The sequence below is a fragment of the Triticum aestivum genome, chromosome 7A (genome assembly GCF_018294505.1).
Source record: "Triticum aestivum cultivar Chinese Spring chromosome 7A, IWGSC CS RefSeq v2.1, whole genome shotgun sequence".
Taxonomy (NCBI): Eukaryota; Viridiplantae; Streptophyta; class Magnoliopsida; order Poales; family Poaceae; genus Triticum; species Triticum aestivum.
The window spans coordinates 259,453,968-259,470,782 of record NC_057812.1 but is presented as its reverse complement, the minus strand read 5'-3'; the positions used below and the strand labels follow the sequence as shown (position 1 = coordinate 259,470,782).

Sequence of the window (16,815 nt, the reverse complement as noted above, 5' to 3'; positions counted from 1 at the left end):
CGTATAACCGGAAACCGCCGTCCCGAGTAGTCGCTGACATACCGGCCCCACCGGCATGCGCCGTTTTGACGTTGAGAGTGGTCGCAGAAATACATGCGCTAACGACAGAGACATTGCTCGGTGTACACCGAGGCGGTGGACAGTGACTGACATGCAGGCCCTGCAATCCGAGGCAACATCCTGTTAGTGTTTGTCCCCACGGCGCACATAGGCAGGGCAGGGCAGGGCAAGCAACACATTTGCCCGTCCCCGGTACAAGTGGCAAGGTGGAAGAGAAAACAGTGTGCGTGCAGAGTAGATCAAGCGGGGCGGTATAGGAAGGATCGACGCAGTTTCGAAGGGCCGGGGTCGATGGAGCTAGGAAGCGGTGAGGTGGCCGGCCAGCTACGCGTGCACCGGCCCGGCCGGTGGATCGTTGGAGCTGAGGCAGCGCCGGGCGGGAGGCGACTAGCTAGGCAAGTTGCATGCAGTTTTGGGCGCAGAATCACACTATAGCCGGCCGGGTAGGGTAGCTGTTGCTCACTCCGTGTCTTGGCGCTTATGCTTCTATACATCACTCTGACTAGACTAGCCCTGAGATGAGATCTATCGCCACTAGCGGCCGCAAATTCGCTTTTGTTCCCATGTATGCGTCTTGGATGGCAACGTGGCCGTACTTGAGTCTGGATCGTAATTGTTTCCGTCTATCTAGAGGGAAGGAAAGCTGCTGGCCTGCCTGGCACTTGAGCTGGATGGCACCATGCATGCACTGCGGCGGCCTGCGGGCACTACCAATGCCAGCCTCCAATATGCATATGCTTGATCGATCCCTCTCGCTCTCAGCTGCACCAGCATGCTTGATCGATCGCCTAGCTCACCTACCTAGCTTGCAAATTGCAATGCTCTCGACCGACCTCTCACGCACTTCACTTCACTTCATCGAGAATAATACTCCCTATGCTCCTTCATACAAGTCTTTTTAGATATTTCAATACCGACTACATATAGAGTAAAATGGATGAATCTATACTCTAAATCATGTTTATATACATCCGTATGTAGTCCGTATTCAAATCTTTAAAAAGTCTTATATTTAGAGAGGTATAGGATGTTTTGGATATTTCAACATAAACTACATACGGACAAAAATGAATAAACAAACATACTGAAATGTGTCTACATACATATCCTCCTACTACATGCATGCTACTGCCAGTTGCTAAATGCGATTGGAGCCACCCACCGTTTTGATTTTGATGTGGATGCACGCGAGGCTATGATGGGAAATGGCGCACAGGGAGGGCACGGCAAGGCGACCAAGTACTAGGATGGATGGATGGACGGATGGTGTGAGAGAGCGCCACTGTCGCATCGTCCGCACATATTGGCCTTCCTGGTCGGCTCCAGACGAGAAACGTGCCTGCATAGTATGTGCGCTGATTGCTGTGCTGAGGCTATTGGGCATCTGGACTTGGATTGATTTGCCGTTCCAGCCGACGTAGAACGGCAACGTGGACACATGTGGTAAGCAATTCAAACTATTTAAAAAGAACGGCAGGATTCGTGACACCGGTTCTTGCCCGCACGTCTGTCTGCTGCGACGGCTCAGGCCTCGGGGCCAGACAGCCAGAGCCAGCAGACTTGGCAATAGCCCTGTTTGGAATTTCAAAGCATACGTAGCTGGCAAGCTCGATTAAGGGCCCTTGTTCATTAGGACGTAGGAATAATACGTCCTAAATCTGCACACCTACATTCACTTGCCATTCAACACAGCTCAGATTACACTCAGAGATACTTAATCTTGATTAAATACGCCTCACCTCCTTCAGTCAAACCAGGGGGGGCGATGGCACTCTGACAAGCCACATCATGAACAAACACAAACTGTCCCATAATTTGTATATATATACACACAACTGCATTGCAGATACATCATCAACCCAAACCCGGGAAGGGTGGGAGCTCGAGCTATTATCACAACAAACACGCACAACAACAGAAGCCTGAACGGTCTGATGCACCACCGGGAAAGCAACGGGAAGTCTGTTCTGAATTACACACGTCCAGGACCTTATCCTGCCACAACTGGTAAATACATGGTGCTCCATTCAGAACACGATCGATGGCGCACTGCAAAGCAGAGCTCAAATGTTCATCTGTAGCATTCCGTTTGTGATTGCTAATGCGCACCGCTCGTAGTAACATGGCCGCCCCCATTAGTTTCCTCGGTAGGGGCTGTTTGCACAGAATTGCTGTTCACTGACTCCGAGGTTTCAGCTCTAGGATCCCAGCTTGAATGCCTTGAATGCATGCCAGCTCGGCCTTCCACAAGCTCCGGGGAAAGTTGATCTCGGCTAACATCTGGGGATGCATGGGTTACTCTGCCCTCTTTCTCATCCAACATGCCACCAAGACCTACTTCCAAGTCGCCAATATCGGCTGTCGTCCTGGGTTCATCCCAAGGCGCTGGCTTCTTGCCCATTTCAAGATCTCCAACAGCCTTGCCCATGTCGGGGCTCATGAAACCCCCAGATGAAGATCGTGCTTGTTCTACACCTTGCTCTACCGTGACTCTTGCCCGAAAATTGTTCTTTGAAGGAGGAATAGAGCTGCAGAATATCTCTAGAATGTTGTTCAGAATACCTCTGTTATAGGGGTTAGCCCGCCGATCATAGCGGTATCTGAAATTTTCATAAGTTGTCTACAAAAGGAAATGGGTATATGATTAACTATTGAATTGCAAGTACTACGAATAGGAGATGGTTATTAAAATAAACCAACGCCTACCTGGTTTGTGCTCATCAGATAGAAATGGAAGACAGACAGACCACCAACAAACCACACACAAAGAAAACAGTAGGCAATCAGAACAATTGAGGCTGGTGTCTTTAACATTGCCCTCCCAATTGACAAATGCTCAGCATCACTAATCTTGATTATGTACACCCAACAAAAGGCAAATACGTAGAGGCAGATTAACATGGTGGAGAATACAAACATGTAGAAGAACCGATAATTACGCTGCATCAAATATATGCTTATGATTAGACCCAACTGATATTGAAGATAAGTGAGCAGAAATCCTACAATCAGAAATGTCTGCACAAAGAGCAACCTTGAAATACCTATGAGCACGCCCAAGCAACATGCTTTTGCAAAATAAGGATACATTACAAACTGTTACAAATCTCCAAACTTACCTGCCCAATGCATTGTCCAACCCATGGGCAATGATGATCAAACCGTTCCACGCAGTTATTGCAGATAGAACAGTGTGAGCATCGAGGTGGTCGGTAAAGCAAGCAGGTGTCACAATACTTAACCTTCACACTAATTCCGTTTACAACAACATCCCTTGTCCGAGGCAAACGGAGCGGTGTTTGACCTCTAATATAATTGCTCCCATAGATGCTTTCAGGTTCAGGAGGGTGAGTATTGCGAGGTATTATACCAGGGTCTCTACCAGATGTAAGAAGAAGTAGCGTCAAATCCTAGAAAGGAAAAGAAGCTCAGTTGTGTTTACATTTACAATGGATGCAAAAACTATCATCGAAAGAACCAGGACGGTACTATGTACGAGACAGAGACAGTAAACAAAATAAAATAGGTTCACTTGGACCATTTCATTTTACAAGGTTAGGTAATACACCCTCTGTTCACAAATGTAAGACATTTTGACAGTTTAATGTTCACAAATGTAAGACGTTTTGGCAGTTAAACTGCCAAAACGTCTTACATTTGTGAACAGAGGGAGTAGCTTTTATTTTTTGCTTCTAATCATAAATAATTAATGACTTGTGATGTACTAGTATGCTTACATAGACGGTGAAGACAACCACCACTACCATCACTGAGATACCACAGTGATCAGGAAAGTCATTTATGAGGTGTCTGGCGACAAATACACAGAACACCACCACTGGTACAAAGATGAGGGACATAGTGAGAAATATGGATCTCGCATCAGGCCCAAATATAAGCCTCCCTTGCAAGAAGAATTCCTGAAAAATGCAAAGGAATGTCATCAACAAAATTTGGCAAATGTGGTTGTAATAAGCAATCATAGCAAACATTAAATGTTCTAAATTCAAAGCAGTCGTACAGCCTAAATAGCAACAAAAGCTTTCCTGTGAAGTGCTGCAAGCTGTAGACCCTTTGGAGGAGCTTAAGCTTTTATTGGATTTAAGTTGAAGATCGTCTAAACAGTGGCTGATGGCATAGCTGAGCTATCATAAGTTAATAAGCTAAAGAATTTTGTATCTTTCACCAATGACCATTTTGACTATTTAGCTCTACTAGAAAACATATGTCAATATCAAGCCATATGTACAGAAAAGAGAACAAAATGCAATTTATCATGATTTCTAAACAATATGACAAAGCTCATGATATATTAACATGAACAAGGTCCATCATATCTAAGAGCTAGCAAGAAGTATTGTAAGTGCACTCAATCACGACTCTCCAAGGATAACAAAAGTATCACAAGACTAAAAATATGCGGAGAAACTAGCAGGCTTGGATGTCAGGAAACAAAGTTTTCTAAAATCATCATTATCAACTTGAACATATCAACGTTGGTAGCAATTGAAGAGAAATCTTATTATTATTGGTGACATCTTTACACATACAACTCCTTACTTTGCATAGTTTCATTTCACCTAGGTACTAATTGAAATCAGTTGCAGCTAAAGCATAGGCATCCTTACATATACTAACTCACAAGGAGTTAGCTGTTCATCGTAGAGACAAAGACCAATCATCAAAACTGTGGATAAAATTTTCAACTAAAATCCATCGATTGTACTGCTCAACATATATTTCACCTGAATTTATCCGAATGAAATACCTATTTCGCAGATGTATCGGTTGTATGATAATGAACAAAAGAAAAACAAAATATCTTTTCCAAATGGAACCAAACTTCCATTTTTCTGGGGTGACAGCCATCACAGAGCGGCAGCCATCCAAGTAACTCACAAGTACCTCCAGTACTGATCATTTATCAATCTCCGATTCACAGTACGTGGTAAACTGGCGATGGGTCAAAAGATAATTTCAGAGTAACAGGTATGAGTTTGCACTTATTCGAATGCAAACGTTCACATGGCACAAGAGCGAAAACCGACATGACTATCGAAAACCCATTCTGACGAACTCCACAACAAATTTCTAGTCTGGTTAAAAGTTAGCCACTCTTGAAAGAAAAACTCAATTTCACAGACAGCTAAGCGACTCGCATAGAGCGCATCTGTACATTCGTACATCCAGACCGAAATCCCTCCTACGGCGATGGACAAGAGACAGAGGAGGGGAGAAAGGGAGAGAACGTACGTTGTTTCCGCGCCAAACCTGGTAAACCCTAGGCTGCTCGTCGGCGTCTCGGCTACCATCGGAGCGGGAGGGCCGTGGCACGTACATCCCGCCCGCCGCAGAGGCAGGAAACCCTAGAGCACCCTCCCCCCGACGCGACCTCCGCCCCTACGGCAAATGATGGCCCGTCCTGCCTCGCCTTCCCCGGAGAGAGGTCCGGACGCAACGCCGCCGCACCGAGGTCACCCCGGCGAAGAGGGCTGCTGCGGAGGCGGCGGCGTGGACGGAGGCGGAAAAAAGGAGAGGTGGGAGGGGACGGGGACGATGAGGTCTTCGGGCTCGGCCGGTCGGGTCAGGGCCGGACGACAGGGACGTGGTCTTTTGACCGGGCGCGCTCGCATCCATGGCGTCTCAAAATGATCTCTGAAGTCGCGAATCAACCTGTGGTTGAGTTGGTTAGGTGAATAGTGGTATCTTTAACCCATCAGCATTCAAATCCTGGTGATAGCATTATTCTTGGATTTATTTCAGGATTTTCGGCGATACGCTTTCAGTGGGAGGAGACGTTTCCGTCAACGACGAGGCGCCTACGGTGACTTCGTAAATCTCAAGATGATATGCCGGCTCAGTCTTTCGAAGGTGCTCATAGAGGTAGGGTGTGCATGTGTGTGTTCATAGGGGTGAGTGTATGCGCGTGTATATGAGCGCTTGTGTCTGTACTGATGCTTAAAAAAAATGATCTCTGAAGTTAAATCACGCACGGCCCACAGAGAGGAACCCGACCACGGAGAGAGTTGCTCGAGGCAGCGAAAAAAGGTCAAATCGGCCCATAACCGTTTCCCGCGAATTTAATTTGTAAAATGATCAAACTATCTATTGTTTTAAATAAACGAATATTTTGGATTTGTATAAAAAAAATTGGTTCACCATCTATGATAAACTAGATGATGTCCCGCGTGGTGTTGCGGAACCTTACTAATAGTTGCTACAAAAACATGTAAAACTAATTAAAAGCAAATGTATGATTAAAAAAGATGCGAAGCATATAGAAAGAGAAAGAAATGAAATGTGGTTACAAGAATGTCATCTCTAACAAAATATGAAGGATGAACTCAAACGAAAAAAATACTTATGACTACATGTGAATTGATGTGGTTGGATTGATTGAGCATCACAAGGTTCGACGACAATCGGTCGAGGGATGGCTCTCCTGTCCTCCTCCCCCTCCTCCCGCCCGTGGCGCTCCCCGCCCTCCTCCGCCCCTCCTTCCCCCTCCCCGTCGCCGGTGGCGGCCCGGGCGTCCTCCTCTCCCCTCGCTGGTGCGACCCCCCCTTCCCCCTCTCCTCTACCCACGTTGGGATCTCGCTTTTGGGCTCTCGCCTCCGATGAAGACGAGTTGTGTTCTGCTCCTCCCTCGCCCTGCTGTTCGTCGGCGGCTCCGGTAAGATCAGTGGCCCTCCCTCCTGCGCCCCGTCCCCGCAAGTTTGCTCCTGGTGGGAGGGGTCGACCTCTGGTTGCCGCGGATCCCGATGTTGGCTGGTTCCGGGTGTCTCGTCGTCGGGGCAGGGCCGGTAAGGGCTCGGTTGCTTCTTCTGGGTCTGGGCTGCTGGATGCCGCCCCTGATGGGGGGCTTGGTGGCTCCCCATCTTCTTCATCTTCACCTTCTTCTTCATCTTCCTCGCGTGGTGCATCCCCGTCTGCCGCACCGCCGGCGGCGGGGCTCCCGGGGCGGTTGGTGCCGTCGGTGCCGTTTGACCTAGATCTGGTGGCCGCTCCGTTGGCTATTGGGCCGCTGGATGGGCCATCTGGGGGCTTGCTGGGCCTCTCGTTGTTGCCTCGCGAGGTGGGCCATCTCCTCCCCCCCTCTCGTATATCATTGACTTTCCCCCTTTAGCTTCTTTTGGCCCAGTTAGGGCGCCCGCAGTGCTGCCTCCTCCCCCCTCTTCGTTGGCCCATTCAACCCATCGGGCCCAGGCGGGCATGGCCTCGACCGGGTACTTATGGATCCCTCGTGGCTCCTTCCCCCCTCTGTTAGGGTTTCCGGCTTCCGCTGCAGATCTACGCCGTCATCGCCTTCCCATCCGTCGTCTCGTCAGATCTAGCCCTCCTCCTCCCCTTCTCCTCTCCTTTGTCGCGGTGCTCTCCATGGACAAATCTCGGGCTCCTCGTGTGAGGTCGTGTCGGACTGTAAGCGGCCGCGCGAGGCGTCGCCCTCGTCGGTGTTGGATCTGGAGCTCGAGGCTGAGCTTCGCTCCAAGCTGGAGGCGGGGCAGGCGGCCTGCGAGCAGGCGGCTCGGGATCGTGCGGCCTGGGCTGCGGGTCCGGATTGGTCGCAGAGCTCGAAGCAGGGGCGCGTCCTTGGTTCTGGGCCTCCGCAGCCTGGATCTGATCCTTCTCCTCCTCCTGTGGTGGATTCATGGGAGGCGGCGGTGGCCTCTGGTGGTGGGGGCTCTTCTTCCTCAGGCTCTCTACCTGTGCACGGCGCGGGGCGCGGCGCTCCTGCCCCGGGGTGTTTCCCTCCTTCCCCTCGCCCGGCTGGTGCGGGTGTGGGAGCCCGTCCGCCGCATCGTTCCTTCGTGGGGCCGGCGCGTCGCCCCTCCGGTCCTTTCCCTGGCTCTTCCTCCTCTCCGGGTGTGGGGGATGGGATCCTGCCTCCTCCTCCCCCCCTCCCGCATCCCCGCCCATCCTCTGCCTCCCATAGCAACCCTTCTGCGCTTACCTGCTTTGCCTGCCACAAGCCCAATCACTTCCAATGTCGTTGTACCAACCTCCCTTTCTGTTTGATTTGCCGAACTGATGGGCACCTCACGGTCAATTGCATGAATAGATTGAAATCCCCCTCTCTCCTCCAATATGGCACGGGCCTTCCTGGATGTGCCTTCTTTGCTTTTGATTCTGATCTGCCTACTCTGGAGGTGGCCCCCTCGCTTTCGAATGCTGCTATTGTTCATGTGAAGGACCAAAAGATTTCTCCCCAAAGCTGAAGGAAATATGCCCTAGAGGCAATAATAAAGTTATTATTTATTTCCTTATATCATGATAAATGTTTATTATTCATGCTAGAATTGTATTAACCGGAAACATAATACATGTGTGAATACATAGACAAACAGAGTGTCACTAGTATGCCTCTACTTGACTAGCTCGTTAATCAAAGATGGTTATGTTTCCTAACCATGGACAAAGAGTTGTTATTTGATTAACGGGATCACATCATTTGGTGAATGATCTGATTGACATGACACATTCCATTAGCTTAGCACCCGATCGTTTAGTATGTTGCTATTGCTTTCTTCATGACTTATACATGTTCCTATGACTATGAGATTATGCAACTCCCATTTGCCGGAGGAACACTTTGTGTGCTACCAAACGTCACAATGTAACTGGGTGATTATAAAGGTGCTCTACAGGTGTCTCCAAAGGTACATGTTGGGTTGGCGTATTTCGAGATTAGGATTTGTCACTCCGATTGTCGGAGAGGTATCTCTAGGCCCTCTCGGTAATGCACATCACATAAGCCTTGCAAGCATTGCAACTAATGAGTTAGTTGTGAGATGATGTATTACGGAATGAGTAAAGAGACTTGCCGGTAACGAGATTGAACTAGGTATTGAGATACCGACGATCGAATCTCGGGCAAGTAACATACCGATGACAAAGGGAACAACGTATGTTGTTATGCGGTCTGACTGATAAAAGATCTTCGTAGAATATGTAGGAGCCAATATGAGCATCCAGGTTCCGCTATTGGTTATTGACCGGAGACGTGTCTCGGTCATGTCTACATTGTTCTCAAACCCGTAGGGTCCGCACGCTTAAGGTTTCGATGACAGTTATATTATGAGTTTATGCATTTTGATGTACCGAAGTTTGTTCGGAGTCCCGGATGTGATCACGGACATAACGAGGAGTCTCGAAATGGTCGAGACATAAAGATTGATATATTGGAAGCCTATATTTGGATATCGGAAGTGTTCCGGGTGAAATCGGGATTTTACCGGAGTACCGGGAGGTTACCGGAACCCCCCGGGAGGTATATGGGCCTTAGTGGGCTTTAGTGGAAGAGAGGAGAGTTGGCCAGGGCTGGGCCGCGCGCCCCTCCCCCCTAGTCCGAATAGGATAAGGAGAGGGGGGCCCCCCCCCCTTTCCTTCTCTCTCTCCTCTTTCCCCCTCCCGAATCCTATTCCAACTAGGAAAGGGGGGAATCCTACTCCCGGTGGGAGTAGGACTCCTCCTGGCACGCCCTCCTCCTGGTCGGCCGCACCCCCCCCCCTTTGATCCTTTATATACGGGGGCAAGGGGCACCCCTAGACACACAAGTTGATCCACGTGATCATATTCTTAACCGTGTGCGGTGCCCCCTTCCACCATAGTCCTTGATAATATTGTAGCGGTGCTTAGGCGAAGCCCTGCGACGGTAGTACATCAAGATCGTCACCACGCCATCATGCTGACGGAACTCTTCCCCGACACTTTGCTGGATCGGAGTCCGGGGATCGTCATCGAGCTGGACGTGTGCTAGAACTCGGAGGTGCCGTAGTTTCGGTGCTTGATCGGTCGGGCCGTGAAGACGTATGACTACATCAACCGCGTTGTGCTAACGCTTCTGCTGCGGTCTACAAGGGTACGTAGATCACACTCTCCCCTCTCGTTGCTATGCATCACCATGATCTTGCGTGTGCGTAGGAAATTTTTTGAAATTACTACGTTCCCCAACAGTGGTATCCGAGCCTAGGTTTTATGTGTTGATGTTATATGCACGAGTAGAACACAAGTGAGTTGTGGGCGATATAAGTCATACTGCTTACCAGCATGTCATACTTTGGTTCGGCGGTATTGTTGGACGAAGCGGCTGTTGGAAATATGCCCTAGAGGCAATAATAAATTGATTATTATTATATTTCCTTGTTCATGATAATCGTTTATTATCCATGCTAGAATTGTATTAATAGGAAACTCAGATACATGTGTGGATACATAGACAACACCATGTCCCTAGTAAGCCTCTAGTTGACTAGCTCGTTGATCAATAGATGGTTACGGTTTCCTGACCATGGACATTGGATGTCGTTGATAACGGGATCACATCATTAGGAGAATGATGTGATGGACAAGACCCAATCCTAAGCATAGCACTAGATCGTGTAGTTCGTATGCTAAAGCTTTTCTAATGTCAAGTATCATTTCCTTAGACCATGAGATTGTGCAACTCCCGGATACCGTAGGAGTTCTTTGGGTGTGCCAAACATCACAACGTAACTGGGTGACTATAAAGGTGCACTACGGGTATCTCCGAAAGTGTCTGTTGGGTTGGCACGAATCGAGACTAGGATTTGTCACTCCGTGTAAACGGAGAGGTATCTCTGGGCCCACTCGGTAGGACATCATCATAATGTGCACAATGTGATCAAGGAGTTGATCACGGGATGATGTGTTACGGAACGAGTAAAGACACTTGCCGGTAACGAGATTGAACAAGGTATCGGGATACCGACGATCGAATCTCGGGCAAGTGTCGTACCGATAGACAAAGGGAATTGTATACGGGATTGATTAAGTCCTTGACATCATGGTTCATCCGATGAGATCATCGTGGAACATGTGGGAGCCAACATGGGTATCCAGATCCCGCTGTTGGTTATTGACCGGAGAGTCATCTCGGTCATGTCTGCATGTCTCCCGAACCCGTAGGGTCTACACACTTAAGGTTCGGTGACGCTAGGGTTATAGAGATATTAGTATGCGGTAACCCGAAAGTTGTTCGGAGTCCCGGATGAGATCCCGGACGTCACGAGGAGTTCCGAAATGGTCCGGAGGTAAAGAATTATATATAGGAAGTGCTATTTCGGCTATCGGGACAAGTTTCGGGGTCACCGGTATTGTGCCGGGACCACCGGAAGGGTCCCGGGGGTCCACCGGGTGGGGCCACCTGCCCCGGGGGGCACATGGGCTGTAGGGGGTGCGCCTTGGCCTACATGGTCCAAGGGCACCAGCCCCTAGAGGCCCATGCACCAAAGGGACAAGAGGAGGGAAGAGTCCTAAAGGGGGAAGGCACCTCCGAGGTGCCTTGGGGAGGATGGACTCCCCCCCCCTTGGCCGCACCCTTCCTTGGAGGAAGGGGCAAGGCTGCGCCCTCCCCCTCTCACTTGGCCCTATATATAGTGGGGGGGAAGGGAGGGCAACAAAACCCAAGCCCTGGCGCCTCCCTCTCCCTCCCATGACACACCTCCCTCCTCCTGCAGTGCTTGGCGAAGCCCTGTTGGAATCCCGCTACTTCCACCACCACACCGTCGTGTTGCTGGATCTCCATCAACCTCTCCTTCCCCCTTGCTAGATCAAGAAGGAGGAGATGTTGCTACTCCGTACGTGTGTTGACCGCGGAGGTGCCGTCCGTTCGGCGCTAGGATCATCGGTGATTTGGATCACGACGAGTACGACTCCATCAACCCCGTTCTCTTGAATGCTTCCGCACGCGATCTACAAGGGTATGTAGATCCACTCCTCCTTCGTTGCTAGATGACTCCATAGATAGATCTTGGTGACACATAGGAAAATTTTGAATTTATGCTACGTTCCCCAATCAGTGGCATCATGAGCTAGGTCTATGCGTAGTTACTATGCACGAGTAGAACACAAAGTAGTTGTGGGCGTCGATATTGTCAATATGCTTGCCGTTACTAGTCTTATCTTGATTCGGCGGCATCGTGGGATGAAGCGGCCCGGACCGACCTTACACGTACTCTTACGTGAGACTGGTTCCACCGACTGACATGCACTAGTTGCATAAGGTGGCTAGCGGGTGTCTGTCTCTCCCACTTTAGTCGGATCGGATTCGATGAAAAGGGTCCTTATGAAGGGTAAATAGCAATTGGCATATCACGTTGTGGTTTTTGCGTTGGTAAGAAACGTTCTTGCTAGAAACCCATAGCAGCCACGTAAAACATGCAACAACAATTAGAGGACGTCTAACTTGTTTTTGCAGGGTATGCTATGTGATGTGATATGGCCAAAGGATGTGATGAATGATATATGTGATGTATGAGATTGATCATGTTCTTGTAATAGGAATCACGACTTGCATGTCGATGAGTATGACAACCGGCAGGAGCCATAGGAGTTGTCTTAATTTATTTATGACATGCGTGTCAACATAAACGTCATGTAATTACTTTACTTTATTGCTAACCGTTGGCTGTAGTAGTAGAAGTAATAGTTGGCGAGACAACTTCATGGAGACACAATGATGGAGATCATGATGATGGAGATCATGGTGTCATGCCGGTGACGATGATGATCATGGAGCCCCGAAGATGGAGATCAAAAGGAGCAATATGATATTGGCCATATCATGTCACTATTTGATTGCATGTGATGTTTATCATGTTTATACATCTTATTTGCTTAGAACGACAGTAGTAAATAAGATGATCCCTCGTTAAAATTTCAAGAAAGTGTTCCCCCTAACTGTGCACCGTTGCGACAGTTCGTGTTTCGAAGCACCACGTGATGATCGGGTGTTAGATTCGTACGTTCACATACAATGGGTGTAAGCCAGATTTACACACGCGAAACACTTAGGTTGACTTGACGAGCCTAGCATGTACAGACATGGCCTCGGAACACAGAAGACCTAAAGGTCGAACATGAGTCGTATAGAAGATACGATCAACATGAAGATGTTCACCGATGTTGACTAGTCCATCTCACGTGATGATCGGACACGGCCTAGTTGACTCGGATCATGTAATCACTTAGATGACTAGAGGGATGTCTATCTGAGTGGGAGTTCATAAGATGAACTTAATTATCCTGAACATAGTCAAAAGGTCTTCGCAAATTATGTCGTAGCTCGCGCTTCAGTTCTACTGTTTAGATATGTTCCTAGAGAAGAATTAGTTGAAAGTTGATAGTAGCAATTATGCGGACTAGGTCCGTAAACTGAGGTTTGTCCTCATTGCTTCATAGAAGGCTTATGTCCTTCATGCACCGCTCAGTGTGCTGAACCTCGAACATTGTCTATGGATGTTGCGAACATCTGACATACACATTTTGATAACTACGTGATAGTTCAGTTAAACGGCTTAGAGTTGAGGCACCGAAGATGTTTTGAAACGTCGCGAAACATATGAGATGTTTCGAGGGCTGAAATTGGGATTTCAGGCTCGTGCCCACGTCAAGAGGTATAAGACCTCCGACGATTTTCTTAGCCTGCAAACTAAGGGAGGAAAGCTCAATTGTTGAGCTTGTGCTCAGACTGTCTGAATACAACAATCATTTGAATCAAGTGGGAGTTGATCTTCCAGATGAGATAGTGATGTTTCTCCGAAGTCATTACCACCAAGCTGCTAGAGCTTCGTGATGAACTATAATATATCAGGGACATATATGATGATCCTTGAGATATTCGCGATGTTTGACACCACAAAAGTAGAAATCAAGAAGGAGCATCAATTGTTGATGGTTGGTGAAACCACTAGTTTCAAGAAGGGCAAGGGCACGAAGGGATACTTCATGAAACGGCAAATCAGCTGCTGCTCTAGTGAAGAAACCCAAGGTTGAACCCAAACCCGAGACTAAGTGCTTCTGTAATAAAGGGAACAGCCACTAGAGCAGAATTACCCTAGATACTTGGTAGATAAGAAGGCTGGCAAGGTCGATAGAAGTATATTGGATATACATTGTGTTGATGTGTACTTTACTAGTACTCCTAGTAGCACCAGGGTATTAGATACCGGTTCGGTTGCTAAGTGTTAGTAACTCGAAATAAAAGCTACGGAATAAACGGAGACTAGCTAAAGGTGAGCTGACGATATGTGTTGGAAATGCTTCCAATGTTGATATGATCAAGCATCGCACGCTCCCTCTACCATCGAGATTGGTGTTTGCGTTGAGCATAGACATGATTGGATTATGTCTATCGCAATACGGTTATTCATTTAAGGAGAATAACGGTTACTCTGTTTATTTGAATAATACCTTCAATGGTCTTGCACCTAAAATGAATGGTTCATTGAATCTCGATCATAGTGATACACATGTTCATGCCAAAAGATATAAGATAGTAATGATGGTACCACCTACTTGTGGCACTGCCACTTAAGTCATATCGGTATAAAACGCATGAAGAAGCTCCATGTTGATGGATCTTTGGACTCACTCATTTTTGAAAGGATTGAGACATGCGAACCATGTTTGTTGGTAGATATGCATGAAGAAACTCTATACAGATGGATCGTTTGGACTCACTTGATTTTGAATCACTTGAGACATGCAAATCATACCACATGGGCAAGATGACTGAAAGCCTCGTTTTCAGTAAAATGGAACTAGAAAGCAACTTGTTGGAAGTAATACATTTTGATGTGTGCAGTCCAATGAGTGCTGAGGCGTGTAGTGGATATCGTTATGTTCTTACTTCACAGATGATTTGAGTAGATGTTGAGTATATTTACTTGATGAATCACGAGTCTGAATTATTGAAAGGTTCAAGTAATTTCAGGGTGAAGTTGAAAGATCGTCGTGACAAGAGGATAAAATATCTATGATATGATCATAGAGATGAATATCTGAATTACGAGTTTGGCACAGAATTAAGACATTGTGGAAATTGTTTCACAACTAATACAGCCTGGAACACCATAGTGTGATGGTGTGTCCGAACATCATAACTGCACCCTATTGGATATGATGCATACCATGATGTCTCTTATCGAATTACCACGATAGTTTATGGGTTAGGCATTAGAGACAACCACATTCACTTTAAATAGGGCACCACGTAATTCTGATGAGATGACACCGTATGAACTATGGTTTAGAGAAACCTAAGCTGTCATTTCTTAAAAGTTTGGGGTTGCGACGCTTATGTGAAAAAGGTTTCAAGCTGATAAGCTCGAACCCAAAGCGGATAAATGCATCTTCATAGGACACCCAAAATAGTTGGGTATACCTCCTGTCTCAGATCCGAAAGCAATAAGGGATTATTTCTAGAATCGGGTCCTTTCTCGAGGAAAAGTTTCTCTCGAAAGAATTGAGTGGGAGGATGGTGGAGACTTGATGAGGTTATTGAACCGTCTCTTCAACTAGTGTGTGGCAGGGCACAGGAAGTTGTTCCTGTGACAGCTACACCAATTGAAGTGGAAGCTTATGATAGTGATCATGAAACTTCAGATCAAGTCACTGCCAAACCTCGTAGGTCGACAAGGATGCGTACTACTTCAAAGTGGTACGTAACCCTGTCTTGGAAGTCCTGTTGCTAGACAACAATGAACCTACGAGCTATGGAGAAGCGGTGGTGGGCCTGGATTCCGATAAATGGCTCAAGACCATAAAATCCGAGAGAGGATCCATGTATGAAAACAAAGTGTAGACTTTGGAAGAACTACTTGATGGTCGTAAGGCTGTTGAGTACAGATGGATTTTAAAAGGAAGACGGACAATGATGGTAAATGTCACCATTAAGAAAGCTCGACTTATCGTTAAGATGTTTCCCGACAAGTTCAAGGAGTTGACTATGATGAGACTTTCTCACTCGTAGCGATGCTAAGAGTCTGTTGGAATTATATTAGCGATTACTGCATTATTTATGAAATCTTGCAGATAGGATGTCGAAACATTGTTTCCTCGACGATTTTCTTGAGGAAAGGTTGTATGTGATACAACCGGAAGGTTTTGTCAATCCTGAAAGATGCTAATAAGTATGCAAAGCTCCAGTAATCCTTCTAAGGACTGGAGTAAGCATCTCGGAGTTGGAATGTACGCTTTGATGAGATGATCAAAGATTTTGGGTTTATACAAAGTTTATGAGAAACTTGTATTTCCAAAGAAGTGAGTGGGGGCACTATAGAATTTCTGATGAGTATATGTTGTTGACATATTATGGATCAGAAATGACGTAGGATTTCTGGAAAGCATATAGGGTTATTTGAAAGTGTTTTTCAATGGAAGGCCTGGATTAAGCTACTTGAACATTGAGCATCAAGATCTATGAGGATAGATCAAAACGCTTAATGGTACTTTCAAATGAGCACATACCTTGACATGATCTTGAAGGTGTTCAAGATGGACCAGTCAAAGAAGGAGTTCTTGCCTGAGTGGTAAGGTATGAAGTTAAGACTTAAAGCTCGACCACGGCAGAATAGAAAGAAAGGACGAAGGTCGTCCCCTATGCTTAAGACATAGGCCCTACAGTATGCTATGCTGTGTACCACACCTGAAATGTGCCTTGCCATGAGTCAGTCAAGGGGTACAAGAGTGATCCAAGAATGGATCACAAGACAGCGGTCAAAGTTATCCTTAGTAACTAGTGGACTAAGGAATTTTCTCGATTATGGAGGTGGTAAAAGAGTTCGTCGTAAAGGGTTACGCGATGCAAGCTTAACACTAATCCGGATATTCTGAGTAGAGATACCGGATACGTAATGGAGCAAATTAGATAGCTCCAAGTAGAACAGTTATTTGGAATAGCTCCAAATGTAGCGTAGTAGTTGCATCTACAAGATGACATAGAAATTTGCGAAG

The 16,815-nt window shown here is 47.1% G+C and overlaps 1 protein-coding gene across 1 annotated transcript; it reads right to left on the bottom strand.

Moving 5' to 3' along the window:
- Positions 1 to 1,849: 1,849 nt before the first annotated feature.
- On the bottom strand, positions 1,850 to 5,660 carry LOC123151845 (probable protein S-acyltransferase 7). The gene is made up of 5 exons (XM_044571487.1): positions 5,314 to 5,660; positions 3,798 to 3,980; positions 3,180 to 3,470; positions 2,767 to 3,000; positions 1,850 to 2,680 (listed from the first exon to the last, which is right to left on the bottom strand). The coding sequence occupies exons 1-5, from the start codon at positions 5,398 to 5,400 to the stop codon at positions 2,159 to 2,161; spliced, it is 1,317 nt and encodes a 438-aa protein (XP_044427422.1). The 5' UTR covers positions 5,401 to 5,660; the 3' UTR covers positions 1,850 to 2,158.
- Between the last annotated feature and the right edge of the window lie 11,155 nt (positions 5,661 to 16,815).